The 20981-nt window shown below is 47.3% G+C and overlaps 1 protein-coding gene across 8 annotated transcripts in view; it reads left to right on the top strand.

Moving 5' to 3' along the window:
- Positions 1-20076, top strand: part of LOC115559904 (transcription factor COE3) — a 92726-nt gene extending 72650 nt beyond the window's left edge. For 2 of the 8 annotated variants that reach the window (XM_030379078.1, XM_030379077.1), the window contains exons 11-16: positions 7029-7117; positions 14015-14080; positions 14562-14745; positions 15308-15490; positions 16186-16353; positions 17931-20076. In XM_030379078.1, coding sequence (XP_030234938.1) covers positions 7029-7117; positions 14015-14080; positions 14562-14745; positions 15308-15490; positions 16186-16353; positions 17931-17962 — 722 coding nt within the window. In that variant the 3' untranslated portion in view covers positions 17963-20076. Of the gene's footprint in view, positions 1-7028; positions 7118-14014; positions 14081-14561; positions 14746-15307; positions 15499-16185; positions 16354-17930 lie in introns of those variants that run through there. The other 6 variants (XM_030379080.1, XM_030379079.1, XM_030379084.1 and 3 more) reach the window with 4 other exon arrangements.
- The last annotated feature ends 905 nt before the right edge of the window (positions 20077-20981 follow it).

The raw sequence follows: 20981 nt of genomic DNA, 5'->3' as shown, positions 1-20981 counted from the left end.
GGGTCTGACCTCATTGCGTCTTTCTATTCGACATGGAGTGCACTCAACAACTTTCGGCTCTCATGTGTCGTCCGACTCCATTAGAACCGGCGCTGAACAACGGAAAACACCATTGTCTTGTTTGTGACAGTCTGAAACACATTGGGAGCATAAAAAAACTAAACAAGGGGGTGATTCGGTCGTGGTCGATGTCGCCGCTGACCTTCATCTGTCTTAAAACAAACTGCGGTAGCTTGCAATCGGGGGGCTTTAGTTACAACCCTTTGACGAGTCACAAACGCAATAACACTTGAATGAACTTCCCCTTGATCTGTTTATCTGTCTCCTCACTCCCAGCTCCCTCTCCACCTCTAATTTGTGTTAAGGGGTGGATGGGGTTGGGGGGAGGGGAGAGAAAAAATAACTGCTCAATAGTGTAGGAGGAGTGGAGATAAGCTCGGAGCAGTTAAGTATAATTAGCGAAAGTAATAGCTGGCAAATGGCAACAAGGCTAGGTTTTTATCTCCTGGAAAGATAGAGTTATCGTAATAAGCTGTAATGGCTGGCAGGAATGCTCGCACTCTGCGCTCACTTCCACTCAAGCCCAGAGACTTAACAAGGAACAATTTCCCCCCCCCTCCCCTTCGCAAAATTCACTGGCTTTTTTCCACCCTCAAACATTTCCCCATGTTTGTTCGACGATACTGTACAGGGGTCAATACATGTGTGCTTCTCTGTGTGTGTGTTTTGGAATCCACTTCCATACACTGAACCGGAGGGGGAGGGGAACCGGGGGCGGGAGGGGTCGGCACGTGTGGCGATGGCGCTGCCGCGTACTGCCTTGTAAGCAGTTCTATGCGCCAAGGCTGGGGCCGTGTTTCAGCGTTCCCGTGGAGCGGCTTTACTCATGTCCTCGTTCCGGGGAACATGGGAGCAGGGAGCAACCAAGCATGCTGGGAAGCCACGAACAAGGCCCCTTCGCTCGCTCGCTCGCTCGCTCGCTCTACATGTTAAAGCAAAGTGGGTGGTGGGCGGGCGGGTGGGGGGGAAAAGGGGGTTCGGGTGGGGAGGAAGGGTGCTGTTAAGGGACAACTGAGAGAGGCATTAGATTGGAAAATGCGATTGAGCTATGCGCGTTGTCACAGCGGAAGCCGAAGCAACCGAGAATTCCATTGAAGCTTTGTCATCGTAATACATGTGTGAGGCTTTTTACTTATTTATTTGATACGGTGTGTTTGAGTGAGGGTGCACACAAGTGTGTGCATGTGTGTGTGTGTGTGTGTGTGTGTGTCTGCGTCTGTGTGCGTCAGTCTGTGCGCCTTGTGTGATATTTAAAATGGGGAAATGATATGGTCACAGCTGTGCACTAAGTCATGCATTCCATTTCTTCATATTGAGGAAACATGATCGCTCGCTCTCCAGAGTGAGGAAATTACTGAAATATTCATCAAGTTTGGCTTCCAAAACCTCACAGTGTGGAGAGAAAAACACAGACTTTCCAGTGGGGTCTATTCTTCTGTGGGGGAATCTGTTAGCGTGTTCGTACTGTTTAAACGTGACAGTAATTTGTATGCTTTCAGTGCCCGCGCTGTTGAAATTGAAACAAGCCTCCCCCTTTCAGTTCCGTTGCATCGTTTCTTTGTCAAATTGTAATTATTTTCTGAGATTAATTCGAGGCAACATACTGAAGAACTATCATGTCTCTTTACATGTAACGCAAGCTAGCGAGAGAGAAGGGAAAAAAAAGAAGGGAAAGCCATAAGTGATGTAATTGAACGAAACGTCTTACTTGTCAAAAGCCGAACCGAAGATGAGAGAAAATGAAAATTGCATTAGCCCATATTGTTCTCTCTCCCTTCTGCAACCCCCCCCCCCCCGCCAACAAAACAAACCCTTCATCTCTCCTGGTGAAAGTATTCAGATGCAAGCCGTGCCTTACCTCCCGTGTCTCTTTCTCTAATTATCCATGAGGTCAGTAAGCAAAATGGGGAAGAAGCCAGAAGATCAATACAAATTATCCTGAGCAAACCAGTGCTGACAGTTTGAATTGCAGCATATGTTTACCCAAAATCAGGCAATTTATCTTAATATCAGGCGAGTAATGCAGCAGGGGTCAGGGGTCACACAATCTCTCCACCTCATAATTACCCGCCTCGAAAACAGGAAAGTGGTATTGATTGGCCGCGGGGCCGGGAAGCAGGCGTGACTGGAACGTGCCAGCGCCCCCGACCGCCCACCCACCGCAATCACTACATACACCACCACCCTTCTACTCCACCGTCAACTCCTCCATACCTACAATCACTAGGTACAACACCACCCACCTCGTCAAACACCTCCATCACTACACTGCAACCACCGCCATGGCTTAGCTGAACACCCACCGTCACCACCACCTTCGTCAGTGCACGCACCGCAATCGCTACACCCAACACCCGTCCACCACCACCACCACCACCAACGCCATCCCCAGCTACCAACCTGACATCCTGACACCACCACCACCCCAACTATCCCCGACCACCGCCTTCATCCCACGCACCCCTCCCTCCCCACCCGACCCCCTAAGCGCCTCCTCTTCTGCTCCAGCCCAGCCCCACCTCAGCTGTAGACTGCTCCACCACCCAGGGAAGGATTTATGTGGACGTGTGTGTGGAGGGTCTCATGTTTCCTTGCACTAAGGGGGTGGGGGGTGGGGGGGGGGGGGGCGGGGACTGAGGACCCTGGTGGTGGGCCCAGTCCCTCCCTCCCTCTCCCTTCCTCCACCCATCTCAGTATTGTGTCTGAAAACAGGGAGGACAGACAAAGCGGGATAAAGTCGTCTTTGGCATTGGTCCATGCGCGGATGACTGTCTTGTTATAGTTCTCTTAGAAGAAGAACTGTCGTTAGTGTAGCAGGGTAACGTGTATCACCGGAACAAAATAATCTTACATGGGCTTTAGAGAAGAAAGGAAAGGGCTAGGAGACGTTGCGTGTGTGTGTTTGTGTGTGTGTATGTGTGTGTGTGTGTCCTGACTGTGTGTGTGTAAGGCGAGTAGTCTAGGGATGGGCCAGTAATCCCGGAAGAGCAATCCCGGTGACCCCTCGTGAAACCAGAGCACAGAAAAAAACAGTCTTTAGCCTTAGCTTGAAATGGGAAAAATAAACATGCTGGCTATGCCTCTCTAGCTAGCTCGCTCAGTCGCTCAGTGTTTATCGCGTGGAATGAATTTAAGTGCTCAGTATACATCATCAGCCGCTCTTATAGGATTATTGACGGTGTCTGTGTCTGTGTCTGTCGGCGAGCGCTCACAACGGCCGCCGCCGTACATGCCGTGACTACAGAACTGTCAACTCATCAACTGACAGCACCGTTTAGCGCTAATGCAAGTCTCCATCAGCTGTCAAAAGCATTTGCATGAAATCAATAGCAGATGGCGGTGTGTGTCACCAATTTCATTACGCCGGGGTTGTTACAAAGATCATCTCCATGATAGATGAGATGGCGACGCAACGACACGCCGACATCGTGGCGGACACTCTGCGCCGAGAGAGGGAGGGAGAGGGAGAGGGAGAGAGAGAGAGGGAGAGAGAGAGAGAGAGGGAGAGGGAGAGGGAGAGAGAGAGAGAGAGAGAGAGAGAGAGAGAGAGAGAGAGAGAGAGATCTGGACTCAGTAAGCCTTCACCCACGCCAACATTTGACACAACCGATGATTTCAACCATATACATGTATTTATATTTTATTATTTATCCACACCAATCCTTCTGTGGGCACTTCAAACAAGACTCAATGCTTGGTGTTGCAAGTGCGTAGCTATGATTTATGTACGTCCGAAAAATAAAAGAATTCCTCCGAAGGGAAAAGATATTACAAAATGCGTCAAGCTTTCACATCCCGACCTCAAACGCTCCCGGTGTATATACTTAAGAGTTCCCGGGCACCTTAACCTCCAAACAACATTTCTCATTATTCTTTTGGGCGTCCCGCGATCCCGTGTCATTATCATTGGGCAGACACATCAAATAGTGTTACCGCTCCCTGAGTCGACCCCCAGGTCCCCCCACAACCCTACTGTACAGCATCCCCGCCCGCTTCTCCCAGCATGCCCGGCGGCTGGAGCAGGCCCCATCTGAGGCAGAGGACAGGAGAGGGTGATGTATCACCCGGAGAGAGCGTGCTGACAGCCTCTGATGATGGATGGCCTGATTATGGAGTGCTTTTTTACACATACACAATTTACACACAATTTACATCACACTGCGAGCAGCCCCGGTCTGGCAGCGTCTGCTGCCGCTGCCGTAGACACACACACACATAAACACACACGCAAACGCACATACATACATCCATATGCTACCTAAACACACACACTCATTCACGCTCTGCCACAAACACACACGCTTATTCACTGAAATGCACACTCAAATGCACACACTCACTCACACACCAAACATATCTGTGGTGTGGTGCGTGTCTATAAATAAATATATATATATATATATATATGTGTGTATAAATATCCAGCCGCCCATGCAAACACAAAACCCATACAAATGCACGTACCAACATACAATAAATGCACACAGATACTCAGATACATGCATGCACACATGCACGCACATGTCCAGGTTATGCGGGGTGGGGGTGGGGGACTCCTAGGGTGCATAGATAAACAGGCGGGGAGGTGAGGGGGGGGGGAGAAGGCTGTGCTGCAGCCTTGTCATGTAGGATCAATGCTGCGGATCAATCCTTTATTAAGGGGGAGATCGCATTCCCTCACGCGCCACACTAGACCTCTGTCATCCCACTATCCATGATGACATGTAAAATTAGATTTCCTGGGGAGTAGGTAGCTGTGGCTGTGTGTGTGTGTGTGTGTGTGTGTGTGTGTGTGTGTGTGTGTGTGTGTGTGTGGTGTGTGTTGGGGGAGGGTTATTCAGGTGTGTGTGTTTGAGTGCGAGGTATTGATTAGTACCTGGACTGTACCCGGGCAGGAACACATAATTGTGGCACTTCATCACGGCCAACCTGGCAATTACTGTATTTCTCACATGTGGCGCTTGAGCCAGATTTGTTTTGTGTGCTTAATATATAAATAAATATAAAGATATGTATCTATATATGTGTGAGTACAGGGTCTTGTCCTACGGTTTGCTTTAACGTTAACTAAACAAAGGAGGGTGTTCCCTGGGTTTGTTTGTACCATTGCTCTCTGGCTCTCTCTCTCCCCCTGTTCCCTGGCATGCTCTCTGACGCATGCTCTCTCTCTCTCTCTCTCTCTCTCTCTCTCTCTCTCTCTCTCTCTCTCTCTCTCTCTCTCTCTCTCTCTCTCTCTCTCTCTCTCTCTCCTCTCTCTCTCTCTCTCTCTCTCTCTCTCTCTCTCTCTCTCTCTCTCTCTCTCTCTCTCTCTCTCTCTCTCTCTCTCTCTCTCTCTCTCTCTCTCTCTCTCTCTCTCTCTCTCTGTGAGCGGGCCCAGCGAGCTGTGTGGCGTGTTAATGCTGAAATTACATGCTGAGTAATGAGTGATGGGCCAAATTACAGGCTGAACAATGAATAGAGGCAGGCACTTCTTATTAGTCTCCACAGAAAGCCATTGATTTATGAAGCGCCTCGCTCAGTGGAGTTACTCTCCTGAAAATGATATCTACATTGAGAAGTGATGTTCTCTATTAAGCCGTTCCTCCCCTCCCGTTACTCCTCTCCTCCTCCCTCTCCTCACCTCCCTCACCTCACTCTCTCTCCCACCTCCCCTCACCCGTGGATGCAGCACACACACACACACACACACACACACACACACACACACACACACACACACACACACACACACACACACACACACACACACACACACACACACACACACACACACGCGTGCTATTGTTTAGAATAAGATCTGTTGGGAAACCTTTCCTCAATTACCCATTAGGACTTGCCAGACACAAGACCGGCTCACACCAAAGGCTGGGGTGCTATGATTCATTTACTTTGTGCTTCTGATTCATCGCGCCAATATGCCGCGTGCCCCCAGATTACAGTTTGGAGGGGGTGGAGTGGTGGAGGTGGGGGGGGGGGGGGGGGATTAATGACATGAGGCCATCCACTGTCGTATTTCACGAGCGCGGGCGTCGTGTGTTTGCTTCAGCGGCGGTCGGGCGGCTAGTGGCAGTGGGTTGGCGGAGGAAACGCGTTTGAGAGTGTGTGTGTGTGTGTGTGTGTGCGTGAGAGTGAAATGACAGCGACTTACTGTAGATCAATGTGTGAGACGGCCTTTCACAGATTATTAAAGCTCTGTTAGATTAAAAGACCCCCGCCGATGTGGTTTGCTGTAGTCAATATTCCCGTGCAGATAAAGAAGGGAGAGAGAGAGAGAGAGAGAGAGAGAGAGAGAGAGAGAGAGAGAGAGAGAGAGAGAGAGAGAGAGAGAGAGAGAGAGAGAGAGAGAGAGAGAGAGAGAGAGAGAGAGAGAGAGTCAGAGAGAGAGAGAGAGAGAGAGAGAGAGAGAGAGAGAGGGCAAGAGAGAGTCAGAGCGAGAGAGAGAAAGAGTGAGAGAGAAAGAGAGTGGGAGGGTGGAGTCTCTGTCTCTAAAGGATTCTCAGACTGATGTAGGTCATCATGGATGTTAATGGAATAACACTCGGTGACACAAGTGTCAGAGGAGCCCCCCGTGCCATTTTCTATCGCTGTGACTCCCCCCTCCTCCTCCTCCTCCTGCAACCAAGCTCTCCTCCCCCACCCCCTCCCTCTGAGCCACTTCTGTTTCATAAAATGCCTAATTCCTTCCTGAAATTAGGCATTCTGGAAATTACTCCTTTATTTTTTTTGTACAGTAAACTCAAACCGATTTCTCAATTAGTTCATCCCCCCCCCCCCCCCCCCCTCTCTCTCTCTCTCTCTTCCCCTGAGTCTCCCTATCCCATCACTCGCTCAGTCTTTCTCTCTATCTTCTTCTCTGTCTCTCTCTCTCGTTGGATCAATCATGAAGTCATGAATCCTTCTCCCATGTTTTTCATTGCATTGCGTCTAAATCTATTTTTCTGTGTTCCTCTTGTGCTTCTCCCGCCCAGCGTTGAACGAGCCCACCATTGATTACGGTTTCCAGCGGCTGCAGAAGGTGATCCCCAGGCACCCGGGAGACCCCGAGAGGTTACCAAAGGTCAGTACCACGTGCACAGTACTGTCTCCGCAACACCAATAACAACAACAACAACAACAACAACAACGGCAAAACCTTCGCTATTGCGCCCGGATCCAAGCCGTCCTACAACCTAAAGCCCCGCTCTCAGTTCAACCTACACGACGCCTCAACCATGATCGAGATACAACAAAAACAAAGCAAACACATAACACCATGATCCCCCCACCCCACCGCCCAAACTCTGCCGTTTCCGCCCACAAATTCCACTCATCCCCTTCTCTCCTTCTAACCGACGCTATTAGCTCAGCGCGAGGGGAGAGTGTAAAAAAAAGTGTGCGGTGAGCTAGAATAGCTCCATCAGACCTTTTCCTCTTGAGCAGTCTGTGGAGGAGATGGTAATCTGGTGGCAACACTCCCATTACCCCGACGCGTGTTTTCCTTTCATTTTCTACCGCTCGGTTTGGTTTAATCTCTTGTTTACAGAACCCTGTGCCGTAAACCCCCTCATCTCGCCGTGGCTAATAGACAGAGAACCAGGGGCCTGTGATTATGCATTGGCTTTTCTTATTGTTTTCTTTGAACCCCAGCTGAAAAAGGGGGAGGGGGCACGACAGAGGGACCCTACTTATGTGTGTTTTTGTGGGGGGGTGGGTGGGCCACACAGAGGAAGTCTTTGGGACCCTATATTGATTGGAAATGAAACGGGGGGAAATTGATCCGCTACAACTTCCATTTTTATAGATTAGGTTTTTTGTTCGCCTTTCTTTCTCTACCGTTTCCATCTGTGTGCCGTTCTGTTTTTTTTCCGACTAAACAGCCTGCGAGGGCATATTTCAAAACGATCAAAATGTAATAATATGAGTAATTAGTTTATTAAAAAAAAACCTCTGCCAATGTCATAAAGTGCTGACCACCTCACAGTTTTAATAATAACTTGTAAAACATTTAAAGAGCTGATCTATTAAATCCCAGCATGTAACACGGCCATATCATTAACGGCCAACGGACAATTTAATAAGGACCCGAGCGCTATAGGACCTAGCGACCGGGGAGGGCCAGCGAGGAGGAAGCACCGCAGTCTGGCCGTTGGCACACTCTATATGAAGTGTTTCAATTAGGACCCCATCCCTATGGAGGGAACGGCTACACCTGGACATGAAATGTTACTCTAATTTCAGTTCCATAAAGGCAGAGCACACGAGACGATATCCACTACACACGCACATATCAACACACATCCACACGAACGTACGCACTCAAATACCTCAGACCCATGGTCGTTTAAAGGGAGGAGGTGGACAACCCTGTTTAAATACCGCAGCCCTCATCTCCATTTTGTAAGTCACAGTGTCTTTCCAAAGTCCACAGAGTATATATATATATATAGAGAGAGAGAGAGAAAGAGAAAGGGAGAGGGGTGGGGGGGACAGAGAGAGCATGAGAGAGGAGGAGGGGAGGCCGAAAGAGAGAAAGAAAGAGAGAAAGAAAGGGATAAAAGAAGGGTGTTAAACATAGCTTTATTACAGCAAAAAGAAAAAACCTTGGTTCTTTCCTTGAATACAAAGAGCCCTTTGGCTGTGGGACACATTTTGACACTGAAGCCAAGATTAGTTTCCTCGGTCTGCGTGTGTGTGTGTGTGTGTGTGTGTGTGTGTGTGTGCGCGAGTGCGGGAGGCGTGTATGTACTTAATATAGCGGGGTCTCTCCCAGGCCTCTCCCGCCTTTTTGCATGAAACAATCACGGCGTGAGATGAAGCCGCGCACTTCCAATAAACAACATAAATATTTGATTCCCTCTCTAATGGAGCCAAATACGGGGTTCAGGGGGCATGTAAATGATGGCGGGGAGTGATTCGTCATTGTTAAGCTTGCCATCCGAGAGGTCGCCGTGCGGGGTCAAAAGCACATTCCCAATAAAACCGCCCCCAGGCTGAGGGGGGGGGAGGGGGGGAGGGGGGAGTGGGGGGTGTACATTGAGGACCAGAAGGAGGACCATATAAAGAGACAGAGGAGCAGAGTGGGAGGGACAGAGGGAGAGAGGGATGGTGAGAGTGTGAGAGAGAGAGGGTGAGAGGGAGATAGATAGAGAGAGTGGGAGTGTGAGGGCGGGGGATAGAGGGAGAGAGTTGGAGAGATGGTGAGAGGGAAATGTAGGATGAACGAGAGAGAGAGAGAGAGAGTGATGGGGACAAGGGCGAGGGGGAGAGAGGACTGCTGTTACACTACCATACCATAGAGCCGGACTCTACCATAAGGAGGGGAAGAGGACGAAGGCCGGACGACGCGAGGCGTGCATTAGCGTAAAACAAAAAGGCAAATCGACACCGCCGAGACCACAACCGCACCCCTCTCCTCACGCTCCAACCCTTCACTCCCAACCCCTGCCCCCGACCCACCACCCCTCACCCCCAACCCCAATGACTTCACCCTCCAGTTGATAATATTACTGCCGTATCGATCCCGCGCGGGCCCCCCTCCCGGGGACCAGTAAGACACGGGGTAATTGTGAGCGGACAGAAAGCCAATATGGGAGTGCTCAAGGATGGCCAGGGATGCACGCTAATATTGTTGCAACACACAGAAAAAGGGAGAGAGGGGAAGAAGCAAGAAAGAAGGAAGCAGAGGGAGACGGGAGGAGGAGGAGGAGGAGGAGGAGGAGGAGGAGGAGGAGGAGGAGGAGGAGGAGGAGGAGGAGGGGAGAGTGCAGTCTGATTGAAGTTTACCTCGTAATTCTGAGACAACATCGCAGATGACAGTCTGACCCAGTGGGAGGAGAGGGGAGATATAAAAATTCAATGCAAAGTCCAGGGTGAATATGAAAGTAATAAGTGTGAGCAGTGAAGTGATGAGAAAGGAGATTGGTTTGCGGGCATCACGTTAAGTGAACAGAGACTTTGGAATTCACCCCCCTTTTTAAGATCTTGTTATAAAACAATTTTCTATTCATAATATAAAAAAGACAATTTATAATACCGTTTTGTGCCCTCTGGCAGTAATGGACAAATAGACTGGATATCACATTATATCACACTCAATTTCTCTCTTCTGTAACAAATTAGATTCATTATGAAATTAAAAGCGGAAACTCAATATTGTTTTATTATTAAGCTGATTGCTTTGGATTCCTTTCTTTCCATCCCAAAATGAGCATAAGCCCATTCCTTTTTCTAATTCTTTGTGTAATCCACAAGGAGAAAATATTACAAATGTGTGCATGTCAAGCAATTACCCGTGTATTTAAATGAATGTCTTCCTGTGCTCTTTGAAGTACCTTCGCCTAATGGCCCCAATGCTTCTGCATGCATTCATTACCTGAGGCTAGAGCTAACAGAGTAATTGCCTTACAGTTTTATAATGGCATTAGCAGTGCAAGCTACATAACCTAGGCCCTTTTTTATTAACTGCGATAATATAAATACAACATCCACGCTAATCCACTGCAGGGAACGGATCACATTTAATCTGTTTCAGAACCCATCATGTTAGGATTGGGTGTAAAAAGAAAAAAATGCATATATATAAACCCATTCATCATGTTTGTTATTTTTTCTACCCGGCATTGAGGTACAACATTACCAAAGAAAAGTGAGTTGACGTATCACCCCCCCCCCCCCCCCCCCCCCCCCCCCACACACACACACACACACACACACACCCCCCACCACCAACCCACCACCCAGAACAGTTGTTGAACACGGGAACCTTTATGCGAAGCAAGACAAACAATGGCGTGGAGTCTGTCACGCCTTTTGTCACAGAACAACAGAGATCATTGGAGGCCTTTAATTGTTTCAATTTAACACGCCGTGTTCTGATATGTCTCCATGACAAGAAAGCCAATTACACTTATGCCGGCGCGGAGTTGGGAGATTTACATGGAAATGCCCTCAGAATGCTATTCCGTGTTAATGGTATTCACAGCGTGAGCCGACACGCGTGAAAGCGCCCTCGTCAGAAGAGAGCGGGAAAAAAAAAAAAATCACAACACACACACACACACAGAGAAAACAAACTCCGATATTTGATTGGGTGCGGCACTTCTCATCCCCGGCGCCGAGATGACGGGGCGGGCCACTTAAGCGTAGCCTCTGCTAGTCAGCTTGGTTAGTTAAGACACCACGCGGTAAACGACAGATTAAGGATGAGAGGCAATATCGTTTTCTCTCTCTCCTTCTCTCCTCCTCTCCTCCTCCTTCGCCTGCTCCTCGCTTTCACTTTTTTTTCATCTTCTCCAAGCTGTCCGTATGTCGCCGCAGCCCCGGCGCCATATGGACGAGGAGGCAGGGAGACGAGGCTTTTATAGAGAAATGAAACATGGGGCCCCCCGAATGTGAATGTGACAGTCTTAATTGCTTTAATTGTTGTTTAAAATTGAGATCCATGTAGGAGATCTTGAAATATGATAGAATAGATTATTGGTAATTATTAACTGCGGCAGGAGTAGGAGGCAGGGAAAGGGAAAAAAAAGAGGGAAAGAAAGAAAAAAAAGGAAAGAGCGCCACTTTATCTCACTGAGAGGGGGAGAGAGAAATCTGTTCTGCCTGATGGGAACACATGAAGACAGCTGCTGCTCTGATTTAGTCTACCTGCCTCGCGACAACCATAATTCTTTATTTGTATGCAAACTAGATGCATGCAACGTTGAGCATACACACCAATTTCAGAGGTAAATGCCCATTCAAAGAGCCACCCATCCGGTAACTTGGTGGTGGATTAAGCGATATGTTTCTATAAGGAGTGAACTGCGCAGGGCCCTGGAAGTGGCTTGGATGCCGATTCATCTTGATATATCAAGGACTCTGGTTAGATATGCTCCTTGGGATGAAAGGGGGAGGGGGGGGGCACACACACACACACACACATACACACTCCACACACACACCCCAACACACGCCTCTATGCCGTGGAAGCGCAGGCCAAGTCTTTGGAAGGGCACTGCTTTGAAGGCGCGAAGGCTGTGTTTACATTCATTTAGGACAGCTGCCGTCTTAAGCCCACACGGCTACTGCCAAGTGATGGAACACTTCAGACAAATTACCGCGGGCCGCCGCGCGAAGGAAAAACACGGGGCGAAATGTGGGAAGAAAACAAGCGCCATCTGAGGGATGTTTCTGGTGACAGATTTTTTTAAACCAAAAACCGCGGCGGCTAACCCGACGTTCCGATGTAGTGGGGGAGCCATCGACAAGTCTCTCTCCTTCTCTCTCTTCCCTCTATTTCTTAACGCTGTACAGCAGGTGACAACAAGACACAAACACGCAGGGATTTTAAGTTATTTGTTTCTCTTTAAAAAAGCGAAAACTAAAGTAACTGTGGTGGTTAGGGCCTCCGCTGCAGCTTGCATTTGTCGGTCGGGCTGCACTCTAAAGGCTTTTCACACACACACACACACACACACACACACACACACACACACACACACACACACACACACACACACACACACACACACACACACACACACACACACACACACACACACAAACAGGTTTGGCGCTTTCTGTATTATCTGAAAAAAAACTAAAAAAGAGAGCAGTTTGGTTCCATGAGAGGGGTTTCATTGTAAGTGCTCAATTCAGAGCGAAGATAAAGACGCACAAAACGGGGGGCCAAAACCCACCTAGCTGAAAGCAAGCCCCCTGAACCAGCGTGCCGAGGGGAAACGGAGAGGGGGGGGTAAGAAGAAGAACCGAACATAACACAATCCGGGGCCAATTCATTTTGAGTGTTAAGAGCCAAAGCAACATAGCTAATCCGCATTGTCAAGCAGGGGGTTTGAGGGGATAGGGGGGATGTGGGTGCGGGGGTTTGGGGGGGAGAGTAAGCATGCAGACAGGGATAAGACCCCATCCTGAGTCCCCGGTGCTCCCCCAGGCGCGGGCACCCAGCTCCAGCCCTGCGGATGGGAAGTCATTTGTGAAGTCCTTTTTGCAACAGCCAGTCAAAGAGGTTAATTGAAAAATTCCTTAATGTCATTACAACAGAACTAGATTAACCCAGAGCTAATTTACTTTATTGTTCTGAGGAAAGGGTGCTAGTGGCGGTGGAGGTGGGGGTAGTGGGGGTGCGGGGTAGGGTGGGTGTGTTGGGAGGAGGGGGGGGGGGGGTTGGCGGGTAAGTCGCCGCTCAACGCAACGCTGTGAACTCGGAGGAGCCACGCGCCAGGGCCCAGGAATTAGGGGTTGAGGTGTTGTCTTTTTAAAGGGCCCGTGCCAGTTTAATTAAGATAGCGGAGATTATTCACCGCTCGGCACGCTTGGAAGGAAAGGGGGGAAGAAGGAGATGAGGGAGGCGGGTTGGCGCTGACCAAAAAACATGGCGTCGGTTCCTTGTTTTAAATCCGCCCGGCTTTGAGTTATCCACTTGAAACAACAAACAGATCTGAGGCTTGACGCGGCGCGCTGGGTGATATCGGCGGGGACACTCGAGTGTCTCTCGCTGTGGCGCTCTGCGGCGGATTAGACCCTAATGCCGAGTTTATTATTTATTCTGTCGCGTGATTGTATTTCTTTTTTTGTACTCTTTTATTTACATATTTATTCTTCATTTGCAGTCGTAATTATTTGATATGTGGTGGAACTTAGCGTCGTACTTGATTCATTCAAACTGCTGTTCACATTAACACATGGCGTTATTAAACTGTTATAACCTAAGGCTCCTTCTGTTGTTAAACAGTAATTACATTAACATGGTGTTGTTTGAATGTTATTGACATCAGGGTTCTTCTGTTAAACCGTAATTCATGTTAACATATTGTGTTCCTAATTCTAGTTATTAACGTTAGGGTTCCCCTGTTGTTCAACTGTTATTAACATAAACATATTGTGCTGTTAAAATTATAAATGTTAACACATGTTGTTGTTCAACTGTTATTAACGTGAGTGTCCTTTTGTTGTTGTTTGTTTTCTCTATCAGGAGGTCTTGCTGAAGAGAGCAGCTGACCTTGTTGAAGCCCTCTATGGAATGCCTCACAACAACCAGGTATGCACATGCACACACGCACACACACACACACATACGTGGACTAACACATGCACGCACGCACTCACACACACACATGCACTTAATTGCTGTAGTTAACCACATTACCAAGTTCAGTCTCACAAACTGCTCAACATCTAAACTCCCAAATGTCACTTGAGTTAAAAAGAAAAATAGTATGCAAACATTGAAAAATAGTATGCAAACATTGGAAACATCTATAACTTTACAGAGAACTAGATCGATTTGTCTTCCTCTCATACTGTATGCATCCGCAGATAATTTGTCTCAAAGTCTAAAAATATACGTGCATAAAACAGCATATATATATATATAAATAAATACATACACTATACATCCAGGATTGCACCCTATGAACCCTGCATCATCAAAGGCTGGTCGGGACCTCAGCGGTAGACGGATCCACACAGCGCATACCTACCCTCTTCCTCACATCCCTTTTGTCCGTGTCCTCCCCCAGGAGATCATCCTGAAGAGGGCGGCCGACATCGCCGAGGCGCTCTACAGCGTTCCCCGCAACCACAACCAGATCCCGTCGCTCGCCAACACTGCCTCCCACGGCATGATGGGAGTGAACTCCTTCAGCAGCCAGCTGGCCGTCAACGTGTCCGAGGCCCAGGGCAACGACCAAGGTGGGCACGGACGTACGGATACCAACGCAATGCACACACCTCTCACTCTGAAGTGCATCAACCGGTAGCACCATACACAACAGATCTGCTGTTCCTTTCACAGTAAAAGCACACATTGCTTACATTAGTGTGTTAATCCAAGATGAGGCTGGATCTTGAGTTGACCAAATATTGAGTATAAATGGTTTAGAAAAAGTGCAATTGACTTCCATTACAGCGCTTAGCTCTGGACGCTCTTGGTTCTTTGGAGGGTAAGGCTGGATCCAGAATGATGAACAGATGCTTTAATTCAAAGCGATGAACAGTGAAATATGACATGTCATCAAGGAGCAGGTAGAGGCTAGTGCTACTCGCTCAAGGATGACTACAGGTAGACAGTGGACATCAGGGCTTGAACCCAGTATTTACTCGATTTATTCATTTCAGGATTAGTGGTTGACAAGTGCATAATAGTTACTTCACTATAATTTCAACTTCCCCTCAACACAAAAAACGAATTAATGACCCTGCCTCCAATGTCACCCTGTGTTTTATACATACAAATACATGTAACGTTGTTGTCTGTGTCCTGTAGGCTACAGCCGGAACACCAGCAGCGTGTCCCCCCGAGGCTACATCTCCAGCACCACCCCGCAGCAGTCCAGCTACAACACCGTCAGCAACAGCATGAACGGCTACGGCAACGCTGGCATGAACCTCGGGGTCCCCAGCTCCCCGGGCTTCCTCAATGGCTCCTCCGCCAACTCCCCGTATGGAAGTGAGTAGGGCTTGTTAGCAAAACACCTCCCCCCACCCCCACACCCACCGCTCCCTTTGCCTTGCAGCTGCTAAACCGCTAGCTAGTGCCAGCTGTAGCAGTAGTGCGTTAGCCGCCACTGATTCCCTACAAGACAAGCAGACATTCGGAGCTGCTGTCTGGCAGTAGCAGTGCACTAGCCGGCTATTAAGTAGCACAGAGCGCTTTCATAGTAGCAATGAGCTAACTAGAAGAAGCAATGAGATAGCTAGCGCTAATATAGAGCTAGCTAGCGGTAGCAGTGCTGCAACTAAATTCATTTACAGACATAGAATAAAATAATAATCCTGAGCTTTGTTAGAAAATGTCTCACATGGTTATGAATTATGTGATGCTTTGATGATGATGATGTTGTTTGCGTGCATTTTGCCTAAGTTTAGACTTCAGCCTATCAAATACAAGGTTTGGTTGTATCATGCAATGTTAATGTACCACCACAACATGTGTATGTGCTGCACCCCGGTGTGGAAGGTAAGGGCTTTGTGTTATGCGATGCGTTGTACTGATATCCCACCCCCAGCTCCCCTCCCTGCGGCTCTCGTAGCCATCCCAGCCTAACCTTAACCGGCCTCTCTTGCTTTGTACAACTCTCTCCCTCCCCTCTTCCTCTCTCTCTCTCTCTCTCTCTCTCTCTGCCTCCCCTGTCCTCTCTGCAGTTAAACAAAAGAGCGCCTTCGCTCCTGTGGTCCGACCTCAGGCATCCCCCCCCCCCTCCTGCACCAGTGCCAACGGCAACGGACTGCAAGGTGAGCATCCCTCACCCCCCCATCCTTTCCCTACGGACTACTGGTCAGACACCGCAGCTCAGGCCTCAGTCCGGTTCGGTGAGGGACTAATCATTACAAATATATGCATTTTGACAGGGCAATTTACACTCTCACTGTCACTTTCCACACCCTACATGTATATGCACACACGCACCCACAAGACACAAACACGCACACACGGATACACACTGACAAATGCACACTGACAAATACACACCCCTCTGTAACAGCATGATTCACACGTGTATTTACATGTACAGACATGCGTGCGTGTGTGTGCAGACGTGCGATGGAATCCATTTCCTGGGGACTATACAAACAGGCACGCCAAAAACGCGCGCACACACACACACACACACACAATACCGCGTGGTGCGTGAAACGCACACACAACCTCGTTGCCCTTTCCTTGAAATGATCGTCTCCTTCTTTGGGGGTCGCCGCGAAACACCTTCCCCCGGATTGTTTTAGTAATTATGTTTATTAGGTTTTGCGCGTGTGTCATGACCAACATGATTGCTTTGAAAACAAGCTTAGCCGTAGTGTGTGCCCCAAGATTAATAACATTGGGCTTAATGAAGTGGGAAATTAAAGTTCATCTCGCAACACGTTCATACTTATTAATACATGTTGTGCAGAAATTAATGAGCAATGCATTGCCATCATCTGCGCTGGCAAACTTAAAAGCATTTCAAGCATGACTCTACAAATATACTGAGCGCGGTATAATCATATATCATCCCTGCACTTCACTAGTTGCCTAATTGTTAAAACGTGTGAAAATACTGAATCCATAAACTCGGGGAGTGAGGTACAGTCGCTAATGACATCCTAAGCAGATGGTCTAGGCGGAAACTACCTTTGATCGCGTCTAATCTCTCCCGGATAACGACACAGAGAGACGACTTAGGGAAAAACGCGCAAGGGAACATGGGGGGGGAGGGGGGGGGGTTTAGGGGGGAGAAAACGTTGGGCCAATTTGTCGTAAAGGAGTAGACAGAGTTGAGGAAGGAGAGGAAGAGGCGGATAAAGGGGGGGAGACAAGACTGAGGAGTGTCTAGTACCGCGGCGCAGATGCATTGTGGGAAGTCACCGTGTTGTTGCTCTACCTTCACCGTCGGGGGCCCCCCCCCCTCCCTCGTCCCCCGGGGAGTCTGGGGGCCACTGTTTGCCATTACCGCGGCGACAGGAGAAATATCACACATAGCAATACGGGCGTGCTGGGGGCTGAAATGTCAGCCTGAGCGGGAGGGTTTCAGACTCTGGTTCCGGGGAGGAGAGGAGCTGAGCGTCGCTCTCTCTCAGGCCCTGGCCAACATGGCAAACACTCAGAGGCACATATGCAAACAGGCACATTAAAGCGCACATTCATGCTCTCGTGCACTCCCAGATGCTCTCGGATTTGTGAAAAAAAAAAAAAAACATAATCATGCGCGCTCATGCACACACATGCACGGACGGACACACATGCATGCACACACACACATGAACACACACACACACATGCAAACATATGCACACACACTTGCACACACAGACACAGAATTAAAGATCTATTTGTTCAATAATTTCTCTTAAATAGCCATTGTGGTGTTTACTGTTCCATGCTAACGTCTCCTTTTCTCTCTTTGCAGCAATGTCCGGCCTGGTTGTGCCCCCTATGTAAATAAATGCACTTTTAGAAAAAAAAAATCTCAAGCACCAATCGACTCACTACCACTTCCCTGGACTGTCCCTTGTAGCACCCAGCAGCAATGCTGGTGCATTGTATAGTAAGCAGCATATTGTCTTTTTAACATGAAGGAAGAAGAAAAGGAAAAAAACAAAACGTTTTTTTTTTTTAAGGACTTGGACTTAAAACACGGAAGGATTTCTCACTATGGATATTTTTTTTGTCTGAGGGAATTTTTTTGTCTTACTTTTTTTGTCTTTATTTGATCAACAGTGAAGAGGACACGAGACAAGTGTTTATTTTATATACCTGGTGGTTGAGGTTTGACCTTGGCTACGGCTAGAGGTCAATTCAGCCATTCATTCAGTACTGGAAGATACTCTGTGGACTCACCATTCGGTTGTATAGTAAAACAAAAAATAACTGATGTATTGTACAGTACGTTTGAACTTATTTGCCTCAGAAATTGTTTTATGTTTCAACTCTCTTTGAATAGATTCACAGTTGTGTGTCTTTATAATGTGACTTTTTTGTATTTTTATGTGTGAGAAAAATAACCAAGGGCCAAGTTTGAATTTCAACTGGAAAAATATATGGAATATATAATGTAGAAAAACCGATCACAAATTACAACAAATACACGTTAAGGGGTAGGGAAGCTGGGCGGGTAAGTTTGTATCATGTTTCATTCCTGCATTTTAAATTAAATTTTGTAATTTATTGTAGCTAGAACTCATCTTCAAAAAAAAAAGAAAAAAAAAGAAAAACAAACAAAATACAAATGAAAAAAAATCTCTTTGAGTCAACAAAGCACACTGATGTGTATAAAACACTTTGCTGTGTTGATAAAACCGATGTACTTCTACGTCTAGAGCTTCCTTTTAAGCAAGTGTGTTTTGTCATGTTTTCCACTTTTTTGCTAGCACTGTATATTAATGCATTCCTAGGCTACTGTGAAGTTTCTTGTTGACAGAGGTCGCAGCCTCCTCCTCTTCCTCCTCCTCCTCGCTCCAAAATCCCGTATGTGTTTTCTATGTGGTTATAAAAATTGTAGACTATTGTGATATTGCCAAACTTGTGCTAAATATTTATACATCTGTCCTTTTTCCATGTTCTTTTAGAAATCGACAAAACTTTGAAAAAACGTAACATTGAAATCCATTTCAGATTGTAGGTTTATGGTAGCTCATCGTCATCTTTGCGTTCCAATACACACTTGCGCTCACTGAGGGAAATTTTGTAACATATCAACTATAAATAATGTATTTATCTCCGAAATTTTGTATATTGCTTTTCATTATGTATGTATTAATCGTCATGCCCTTGGTATAGTGATGCAGCACAGATACTCCAGCCAAGAACTGTTGCCTTCATTTCGTTTTGTTTTCCCTTTTTTGTATTTGATGAACTGCAATGTCCATATATTTCACGTGTATCCTCGAAAAAAAACTACTTGTTTCACTCTGTCAAGACTCTCTGTCCAATTTTGAAAAAAAAGGGGTGGGGGGGAAGTCAAACTTCATTGTTTATTTTTATATTGATTTTAAATTATCTATACAGGCCATTTTGGAGAAAAAAAACTTTGTTGGTTGTATTGTCAAATAAATTGTTTGTGACCCATATGATAGTTGTTAAGATCCAATAGACTAATGTGCATGAGGGAAACAACCTTGGAGGGGAACATGAACTCACTCCCATCTGTGGTTGTAAAATCTTTCTGTTTTTGTAGACTTGTATGGAGGCCATTTTTACTCACCAAGTATGACTCTGCCACAATAGCTTAACATGTGTTTACAGGGAAAGAAAACGTCAAAAAATGCCACAGTTTGGAATGAAACCCAGAAATGAGTGATGAGTGAAAGTGATGTTTTATTAAAAGTTTTCAGTAAAAAACAACAACACACACAGTAGTTCCTCTCGAATGTGGAATTCTTGCTGGCTGAAAAACTGGCAACAAAAGAGAAAGCAAAGCCTGATTCACGACACGGACGACGAAGAAGGATTAGCCAGTGATTTGTCTAACGGTAGTAGTGTTTAGACTTTACCACATTACTGTTACTGCAACCTAACGGACGTGTAATACCCATTAAAAGTTGAGATTTCTCTTACTCCTTATTTTCTTTGAAACAACTATTTCCATACATTTACTATCAGCACACACTTCACTTGTGGCGTTTTTCCCCAACATCCATTGTAGTGTCTCATAAATGGTGCACGCTTTTTAATTTATTTTATTCAAAGCAACCCCCTGCCTCATTCAAATCCCCCTCATTTCGCCACATTAAGCCACCTCGTTAATAAAGAATCGATGCATCGAAAGAGCAAGGTTATCCATTGTCTATAAGGACTGCTATCGTTTTCTGAAGCCTTCATAGTTGCGGAGCTGAAAAGGCGGTGTGGTGGTGAGGGGGTGATGGTGGTGTTAGGGGGGGATGCAGTGAAATCTATACTCATCAAGTGGGTCAAACACGGGGTTGGGTGGTGGGGGGGGGGGGGCTTGGGGGTAGGAGGGCGAGTAGCTAGTGGGATGAATAGTGTCTCTCCTTAAAAACAACTGAAAACATCTTATCTAGCAACCTCTCTGGTCACGGAGATCGGGTCACAGAATGTCAATTTCTCATCAAGGCAACATTGTCCAAGAGCATCTCCTCTCCCCCCTCTAATGCTCAATTAAATGAATGCAAGCGAGAGCGCTAATCAGCATATCAGACCTTATTATGTCAACAGGCTAGCGTCGCCCGCTCTCGGGCTAGCGCAAGATAGTGGCAGGCAATGCTGATAGTGCACCGTGTGCGTGTGTGTGTGGTGGGGGGGCACGACGGAGATACACTGAAAAGAACACATTCCATTTTCCACAGGCAGTCACTTTGTGCTTTGAAATCATTTTCCCGATAATCAAAGTGTGTGTTGTGATAACAACAGGGCGGACGTGTGGCCCTCCTGATGGAGCGTTATGTCAGGTCTGCAAGCGGCACCGGCTCGGGGGTCAATCGCTATGGTTACGGGCGGCGTG

Source organism: Gadus morhua, chromosome 15, assembly GCF_902167405.1.
Source record: "Gadus morhua chromosome 15, gadMor3.0, whole genome shotgun sequence".
Classification (NCBI taxonomy): Eukaryota; Metazoa; Chordata; class Actinopteri; order Gadiformes; family Gadidae; genus Gadus; species Gadus morhua.
Note: the sequence above shows the minus strand (reverse complement) of the source record. Positions and strands in the feature narration are given on the sequence as shown.